At 55.6% G+C, this 9,387-nt stretch overlaps 1 protein-coding gene across 1 annotated transcript in view; it reads right to left on the bottom strand.

Annotated features, from left to right (window-relative positions):
* PTPRS (protein tyrosine phosphatase, receptor type, S) overlaps nt 1–9,387 on the bottom strand; it is a 69,453-nt gene that overhangs the window by 16,542 nt on the left and 43,524 nt on the right. Inside the window, exons 11-15 of the mRNA XM_008571519.1 lie at nt 6,115–6,420; nt 4,670–4,863; nt 4,512–4,538; nt 2,245–2,362; nt 1–601 (exon numbers count right to left, since the gene is read on the bottom strand). The exon at nt 1–601 is cut by the window's left edge and continues 2 nt beyond it. Of these exons, the coding sequence (XP_008569741.1) occupies nt 1–601; nt 2,245–2,362; nt 4,512–4,538; nt 4,670–4,863; nt 6,115–6,420 (1,246 nt within the window). The remainder of the gene's footprint in view (nt 602–2,244; nt 2,363–4,511; nt 4,539–4,669; nt 4,864–6,114; nt 6,421–9,387) is intronic.

Raw genomic sequence — 9,387 nt, 5'->3', positions numbered from 1 at the left:
CGCAGGAACGTCCGGTAGCGGACAGGGGGGCTGTAGGGGCCGGGGCCCCGGCGCGTGTGAGCTCGCACTTGGAGGTCATAGGCTGTGTCGGGCTTGAGGCCCTGCAGTGTGAGCGCGTTCTCGGCCCCTGGCTCAGCCGCCGCTGGCAGCTCGGTCTCTCGGGCAGGGCCCAGGGCGCCGGCCTCGCGCACAGCCACCGTGTACTTGACAATGGCCCCGTTGCGCTCAGCAGGCACGGGTGGCAGCCAGCGGAGCAGGACGGTGCCAGCTGAGGCATTGCCGGCTGCCTCCAGGATCTGTGGGTGGCCACGGGGGGTGTCCTCGGGGATGCTCAGGACCTCGGCCGCCTCCTCGCCCAGGCCGCCACGGCTCCGGGCCGCCAGCCGGAAAATGTACGTGGCCCCCTTGTGCACGCCCGATGCCGTGTAGTGGTCCTCGGAGGGCGGGAACTCCAGTGTGGCCAGGGGCGTCGAGTCCTCGCGGCCAAACTGCAGGCGGTAACCCAGCACCTGGTCCTCGGTGGTGCCAGCTGGGGGCTCCCAGCGTGCCAGCAGGCTGCCCTCGGGGGTCTGCTGCACCGACAGGGTGGGGCGGCCCAGCACTGCGGGGACACGGGGCAGGTGTCAGGGCCACGTGGCCACCCACCAATCCGGGAACACAGGGTGGGGTGGCAATTTTTGAAAGCAGGTCTTGGGAAAGCCTCATTCTGAGAGGCAGACTTGTAGGAGGTGACAGAGAGAGCCACTGGGAGATCTGGGGGTACAGTGTTCCAGGCAGAGGGAACGGCACATTCAAAGGTCCTGGGGTTCAACGTGCTGGGGCTGTACATGGAACAGCAGGGAGGTGGAAGACTCAGAGAACCTGATAAATGAAAACATTCACAGAACGTCTCCTTTCAGTGAATAACTCAATCACCTCTTGTCTCCTGCTGGCACCTGATTAATACCCATGGGACACAGAAGTGTCTAAAACCTTGTCCCTGCTCGGTGGTTCTCAAAGTCTGGGTAGCAATCAACGAGCCAAGAGAGATTCTGGGGTTAGGTAAAAAAGAGGAAAAGCTGGGCTCTATACATGGAAGCAGACTTCTTCGTTGCAGGACTTATCAGGACCTTTAACAGACAGTGACAGCTATGAAGAGCCGGGGCAGGGCCAGCACATGCAGCAGGCTCTGCTTAGCAAGCACAGCTCTTGTACAACATCCCTGAGAGAAGAGGAGGCGTCCTGCTGGCTAGAAGGAGGGGAGATAACATGGGAGGCTTCTTGGAGGAGGTGACATTGGAGCTGGATGCTGCAGGATGTAGAGATGAGGCAGATGAAAGGAACAGCATGGGCAAGGGCTGGCAGCAGTGTGGCAGGGGCTCTGTCCAGCCGGGAGGCCTTTAATGTGGGTTATGCGGTCAGAGGGTCGCCAAGGAAGGGGCAGGTGGGGGAAATGGGATGGAAACCACAGTGGCCTTTCTGTTGTCCCCCCACTCTCCCCCACCCTGAGCCTCTGCCTGGGCTGTGCCTTCTGCCCGGCGTACCCTCCTCTTACATCTTCACGGTGGCCTCTTTGTCCTCATTCGGCTCAATTTTGGCTGGGAAAAGATTCAGCCTGTTATGACTGATAGGAGAGGCTGGAAAGGGAAACTGAGGCAGGGCGGCCGGGAGAAGCAGCTTCATGGTGCATTGGGTGCACACCACCCCGAACTGACAATCTACCCAGGGTGATCACAGCCATGACGGGGAAAGCACAGGGCACTATGGGGACCCAGAGTGGGGGGCAATCTAACCGAGACCACGGCATGGAGGCGGTCAGGGGAGGCTTCCCTGAGGAGGCGCAGACTGAACAAAGACCTAAAGGATGGGGAGGGGAGAGTCAGCCAGCAAATGGGGGAACAGCCAGGGAAAGACAGGTGGCCAGGGGGTAGGTGGCTGTTAACTGTATCTGTGTGTCGGAGCTAGAAGGGTGAGGATGAGGCGGGGCACACCATGCGGGGGCCTCACCCCCTCTTGGGCAGCCCCCACACCTTTGCTCTCGTTGTGTTGTTCCCCCTGCCTGGTGCACCCTCCGCCCACATGGGCTCAAGAACCCTGGTGGTGGGGGCAGGAGTGGAGGCCTGGCCGGTTAGCTTAGGTGGTTAGAGCGTGGTGTTGTAACACCAAGGTCAAGGGTTCAGGTGCCTGCACCAGTCAGCTACCAAAAAAAAACCACTCTGGGGACAAAGGGGTCGTAGGTGGCACGTGGGTGGGGGGGTCTCATACCTGCTCCCTTGGTCACTACCACCTTGGGTTTGCTGCGAGCGCCATCGCCTTTCATGGTGTAGGCGGCTACCGTGACGGAGTACGCAGTCTCAGGCTGCAGGTTTGTGATGACCATCTCCTGCGGGCAGGGGTGGGGGTCAGCACTACAGCTGGGCTTGGGACCAGCCCTGCCCACCTCCTCCCTACGCCAGGGGCCAAGAGAGGAGAATGCGGGGACCAGTTCACAGGCAGAGACGTGCACACAAGCTCATGCAGAGACCATGATAATGATGCATAGCATGTCCATGCTCAGGTGGGCACATGCAGCCAGACTCCCCCTATCATCACCTGCCTGGGCCAGCACAGTCACCTCCATGCTGGTCCCCTGACTCCCACCCTCATCGCCACCCAAGTCTGTCCTCTTTGCAGCAGCCAGAGGGCGCCTGTGAGCACCTGAGTCAGGCCCCGTCCCTCCTCTGCCCACAGCCCTCCATGGCTCCCACCTCCTTTGGGGTAAAAGCTGAGTCCTCCCTGTGGCCCACCAAGCCCTGCATGACCTGCCCCGCCCCCTCCCTGCCCTGCCCTCCTTCCTCTGTCCCCTTCCTCTCTCTGCTCCAGCCACACGGGCCCCCTCGCTGTTCCACCAACATGCCAGGCTCGGTCCTGCCCCAGGACCTTTGCATGGGCTGTGCCCTCTGCCTCTACACCCATTGGTGTGCTGGAGATACCCCATACCAACTCACAAGAGCCAACAGTTAAGTTTTCAGGAATCTCGTGAGCCAATTGTGAAATACAGTTATCACTAAAAAATAAATTGTATAAACTTAAAACCAAATAAATTATATTACAAACAAACGCAATAAATATTCAAAACCCACCCTTCTCTACTTATTTTATTTTGTTTTATTATTTATTTATTTATTTTATTTTATTTTTTTAAAAAGATGACCGGTAAGGGGATCTCAACCCTTGGCTTGGTGTTGTCAGCACCGCGCTCAGCCAGTGAGCAAACCGGCCATCCCTATGTGGGATCCGAACCCGGGGCCTTGGTGCCATCAGCACCGCACTCTCCCGAGTGAGCCACGGGCCGGCCCACTCTCTACTTATTTTATTATGTTTCCTATTATCTTATTATCTATACTCTTGAGGTCATCTTTTTTTTTTTTTTGGTGGTTGGCTGGTATGGGGATCCGAGTCCTTGACCTTGGTGTTATGACTAAGAGGGGCTCACGTCAGTCTCGGTTACTTCCGTGTCCTCAGCACCTAGCACAGGATCTAGCATACAGTATGTGCTCAGCACTTTACTATTTCTCCAATGAATGAGAGGACACCTGTGTGCACCCTGACTTGCACACACACCTGTGCACACCCCCCCAGTCACCTGTGCGTCCACATCTGCAAGCATGCACACCCACAAGCACGGTCCAGCATGCCTGGGAGCTGTGGGGGGCCCAGATCAAGAGCACAAGCAGTGGGGATAAGGACGCACCAACAGAGGGTCTCCTGTCCCTGAGCCTCACATTCCATCCCTCCCAGGGTCTTGGTGGGAACTTCCTCCAGACTCAGCGTGGGGAAGACACAGAGGCTATGGGAGTGGGTGGGACCAGTGCCAATTTAATATCAGACTTGGAGAAATCAGAAGAGCCTGTGGCGTCCATTTGAAGGGCAGAAAGACAGCCCAGAGAGGGACAGTGAGTTGCCCAAAGTCACACAGCACTCCCATTCTCTGGTTTAAGACTTGCTGAGAAAGCTTTAGAGGGTGGAATGGGTGGTCCCACAGACATCCTTTCTCACTCTGGGCCCACTGAGCCCCTTATCACCCATGGGCCAGAATGAAGTGGACGGCTAAGCCAGAGAGAGAAATGTCTAGACCAGGAGGGCTGAGCTGGGCTCAGTCTGGGTCCAACAGGGAAAGAGAAGCAAGCCTGGGGTGGGGGCTGGGGGACACCGGGAGGTGGGAGGTGTGAGGCCCACACGTCTAAGAGCCATCCAGGTGAGAGGGTTAATGGATGCCCAGAGGTCCAAGCTTCTACCTGGTGCCTGGGTCACCCCTCCTGGGATCCCAGCAAGTGCCCCCACCCCTGGGGTCTGTACTCTGGGGCATGCACGTGGTTAGTCTCCCATTTGCAGGATGCAAAAACAGAGGCTGTGAGCTCTGAGAGGTAACGGAGGGTGCCTGGGGCGGGAGGCGGCCAGAGGAGGAGACCCTTTTCCTAGAGGCGTGCAGGAGTCACAGCACGGCACGGCCCGCGGGAAGAGCACGGCACTGGCCGGGGGGCGCTACTTACATATTCAGCCGTGTCGTCCGTCTCCCACTGAGCGCGGGAGGAGGCGGCAGGGAAGAGAGGAGGGACATGAGCGGGACAGCCAGAGACAGGGAGAGAGAAGCCGTGAGAGAGCCCCGCACCCCGAGCCCCAGCCCACGGAGCCCCGCACCCGCGCCCACCTGGGCATCGGCCAGCATGATATCCTTGATGCGCGGCGGCCCGCGGGCCTCGGCGCCTTCCATGCGCACGTAGTGGACCTGGTAGCCGCGGATCTGGCCGTGCTGCCGGCCGGGCGCGGGTGAGCGCCACAGCACGCGGATGGCCGTGGCGTTGAGCGCCTCTGCCTCCACTTTCCGCGGTGGCGCGCTGGGCACTGGTGGGTGGGAGGGGAGGGGAGGGGCAGGCAGGGCTGTTACTCGGGCGCCCGGCCTTGCCCCGGGCAACGCCACTGCCCGATGCCAGGATGCCAAGTGGCTGCCGGTGAACTGAGTGCTCTGAGTGCTCCCCACCAGCCAGGAGGACATGGCCTCTTTCACACCTCCCACAGCCCCAGGAGGGGTCCCTGATGGTGTACCCCATTTATGGATAGCCCAGTGAGGCCCCCCAGAGCCTAATCTACCTGCCCAGGGCCTCAGGACACTGTTCTAAGAGCTTCACCCACAGAGCTTCCATCCCTGCGACACGGGGGCTCTTATCATTCCCATTGGATGCATTGGACAGATGGGGAAACTGAGGCCCAGAGAGCTGAGTCGCTGATCATAGGGTTAAGGAAGAGGCAAAGCCAGGCTGTGAACCAGGTGGTCCTGCCGCATGCCCCGAAATACTTCAGCAGGCAGCTGGTCCACTTGGTACTGGGGATCTTTTTCAACCTGCTCCCGCATCAGAGGCTCCTCTCTGCCACCCCCACCCCAGGGCTTGGCATGAAGAGTGGCTTCATTTCTTGCCCATGTTTAGGACATAGTGCAGGACTGTCAACCGAAACTTCCAGGCCAATGGCTCAAAAAGCAAATCAGCTTCCCAGGACCAACAGGCTGCAGTTTTACTGGGAAGGCAGTTGTGGTTAATTTCGCACCATGTGACCCAGATCAGGACCCTCCCCTGCCTTTCCAGCTTCAAGCTTTCTAGCTGGAGGAACATGGACACCACTGAAACTGGCCAACGCCACAAATCGGTGTCATCCCCCAGAGAGCTGGTAGTTAACCATTAGCAGCACACCGCAGTCTACCCGCTTTCTAGGCAGGACGCTCAGACAGCGGAAGCTCCAAATCCTGGGTGATCCCGAGCATAAAACTGAGGTTCCTGGGGTCGAGGGACCGTAACCTGGTAGGGGTTGCTCCTTGCTGTTTCCTATACCCCATTTCATGGTTTCCACAGTTTGAACAAAATATAGGCAGCCAGCTTAACCTTCCAGGCACAAGGCTCCAGAGAACACTGCGAAGCTAAGGCTGCCCAGGTCTAGAATCCTCAATTCCAAAGATCAAGGAGCCTGGGATATCTTGGGGAGGCTACTTGCTTTGCTCCCTGGCGACTGCAGGCTCCACCTTTTGACCACCAGCCCAGTTTTCCTGGAAGGCAGGGGCCAGGCTGGGGCCTGCGGGGGTCCCAGGCTGGGGCTGATGCTTACCGTCCTCGTCGGTGCGGATGACCACGGGCGAGCTCTCGGGCCCTGGTCCCACCTCTGTATGAGCGACAGTCGTGATGCGGTACTCGGTCCACTTCTCCAGCGCCTCCAGCAGGATCTGAGTGGTGGTCGGGGGGATGCCGTTCACCTCCTTGGGTTCCGGGTCCTCTGAGCCCAGCGGTCGGTAGCGGACGCTGTAGCCCACCAGGGCCCCGTTGTGCGTTTCTGGCGGTGGCGGGCGCCAACTTACCAAAATGGCCGTGGAGCGCATGCTGACACATTTAACGTCTTGAGGGGGGGCTGACGGTTCTATGGGAGGGGGGACAACGTGGGGGAGGGGAGGGAGGTGGGATGGACAGGGAGGGGGACGGGGAAACAAAAGATGGGAAAGAGAAAATAAAAAAGAAGATGATAACAAACAAAACAGAACCAAACCAAAGAGAAGTCGAACCCAAAAGAAGCGGGTGTCAACCAAAGGTGAGATGGGCGGGTGCACGGGCGAGTGGGATGGGGGCCGGGAGGGCTGGCCAAGAACGCTGCGCTCACCACGTGGGGCTGCACCTGCTGGGCGCACAGTAGGTCTTGGGCACAGGAAGGCCACGGTCCCCATGGAACACACATGTGTGTACCAGGCACCATGCCAAGGAGAAATAGCAATAAAAGCCCTATCGGGCACCCACTATGTGCCAGGCACCATGTCAAGGGGAAAGAGGAATAAAAAGCTCTATTTATTGGGCACCTACTATGTGCCAGGTGCCATGCCAAGGGGAAATAGCAATAAAAGCCTTACCTACTGGGCACCTACTATGTGCCAGGCACCATGCCAAGGGGAAATAGCAATAAAAAGCTCTATTGGGCACCTACTATGTGCCAGGTACCCTGCCAAGGGGAAATAGCAATAAAAGCCCTATTGGGCACCTACTATGTGCCANTGCTGACACATTTAACGTCTTGAGGGGGGGCTGACGGTTCTATGGGAGGGGGGACAACGTGGGGGAGGGGAGGGAGGTGGGATGGACAGGGAGGGGGACGGGGAAACAAAAGATGGGAAAGAGAAAATAAAAAAGAAGATGATAACAAACAAAACAGAACCAAACCAAAGAGAAGTCGAACCCAAAAGAAGCGGGTGTCAACCAAAGGTGAGATGGGCGGGTGCACGGGCGAGTGGGATGGGGGCCGGGAGGGCTGGCCAAGAACGCTGCGCTCACCACGTGGGGCTGCACCTGCTGGGCGCACAGTAGGTCTTGGGCACAGGAAGGCCACGGTCCCCATGGAACACACATGTGTGTACCAGGCACCATGCCAAGGAGAAATAGCAATAAAAGCCCTATCGGGCACCCACTATGTGCCAGGCACCATGTCAAGGGGAAAGAGGAATAAAAAGCTCTATTTATTGGGCACCTACTATGTGCCAGGTGCCATGCCAAGGGGAAATAGCAATAAAAGCCATACCTACTGGGCACCTACTATGTGCCAGGCACCATGCCAAGGGGAAATAGCAATAAAAAGCTCTATTGGGCACCTACTATGTGCCAGGTACCCTGCCAAGGGGAAATAGCAATAAAAGCCCTATTGGGCACCTACTATGTGCCAAGCATACCAGAATAGCAATAGAAGTCCCATTGATTAGGTACCTACTATGTGTCAGGCACTTGCCAATGTTTTATAGAATAACAGTAGATGCACTTATTTAATAAACACCTGCTGTGTGCCAGGCACGGCACCAAGGGCTTTATAACATTTTATGGTAAAAGTAACTATTTGCCGAACACCTGTGCCACCAGAGATCACACAGCCATCCCAGTGGCTTAACTAGGGCCATCCTCTCAGACTCACTTGAAGAGAAAATAATGCCCATGTCTTGAGCACCTACTGTGTGCCAGCTAGCATGCCCAGGGCTTTATACAGCAGTCATAAAAGTGTCTGTTTATTGCATCTCTACTGTGTCAGGTCCCGGGCTCAAGGCTTTACAGCCCATACCGAGCACCTACTGCGTACCAAGGTCTTTATAGATCGTAGTTCTCCTGTTCTGAGCCCCTCCTGTGGACCTGGCACCATACTAACCCATTACTGTTTAACAGCAAGTCTCATTTATTGAGCACCTACTACGAACTGGGCATGGGAACAGCCCTCTAAAGATAAAAACAGCGGTTGTCATTTATGCAGTGCCTATTGTATGCCAGGCACGGTGCTAAGGGTTTTATCAGAAAATAGTAAGAGTCCCCACATATTAAGCAGCTAGTGTATGCTAGGTACCATGCTAGGGGCTTTACTGAAAAACGGTTAACAGTTCCCACATATTAAACACCTACTATGTGCTAGGCACTGTACTAAGAGCCTTGTAGAATGTTAATAGCTCTCATTTCTAAAGCATCTACTGTGTACCAAGCACACAGTAATAGCCTCCTATATATTAAGCACCTACTGTGTGCCACACATTATGCTAAGGACGTTATATAAAAATGGTAATAGTTCTTACTCATTGAGTGCCTCCTATTTGCACACGCTATTCTAAGGGCTTTGCAGATAACAACTGCAAGTTTTGAGCAAAAACTGTGTACCCAGCACCATGCTAGGCCCTTTCAGACTGAATATAGTGCCCATCTGAGCACCTACTATGTGCCTAGCATTAGGCCAACCTCTTTATAGCAAGTGCCATTTATTGAGCACTTACTGCATGCCAGGAATTGTGCTAAGAGGTTTGCAGAACAATAATCATAGCCCCCATGTTTTGGGTATATACTGTGTGCTGGCAGCAGGTTAAGCTTGTTATAAACTGCTAAAAGCTTCCATTTATTGAGTGCTAACTATGTGCTCAGCGCCATGCCAATCCATATTTAGATTTAAACGAGCAGCTCCATTTATGGGGCACCTACTGTGTGCCAGACAGCATGTTAAGGGCTTTGTTAAAGAAGTAATAATTCCCACACATTATTCACCTACTGTGTGGTAAGGGCTGCACTGAGGGCATTACTGATGGTAAACTTCATGTTCCACATGTGCGGCACCCTAAGCCTTTTACAGACTCAAAATGGGTCCCACTGATTGGGCCTCACTTGCCAGGAACCTGCTAAGTGCACTCCATGTAGTATTTCGCTTAATTCACACAATTCCCCCCCTCCTACCAGATGGTTTTACTGTCTTCCCCCCAACCCCTGCTCCATGTTACAGGTGGGGAAACCAGTTTCAAAGCTCACTTATTTGGCTATTATCATTGGTTGTGTAACTACTGGGTGCCTGGACCTATCCTGGAGGCATGACGTAAATATCGCCTCT

Source organism: Galeopterus variegatus, unplaced genomic scaffold, assembly GCF_000696425.1.
Source record: "Galeopterus variegatus unplaced genomic scaffold, G_variegatus-3.0.2 Scaffold695, whole genome shotgun sequence".
NCBI classification, from domain to species: domain Eukaryota; kingdom Metazoa; phylum Chordata; class Mammalia; order Dermoptera; family Cynocephalidae; genus Galeopterus; species Galeopterus variegatus.
Note: the sequence above shows the minus strand (reverse complement) of the source record. Positions and strands in the feature narration are given on the sequence as shown.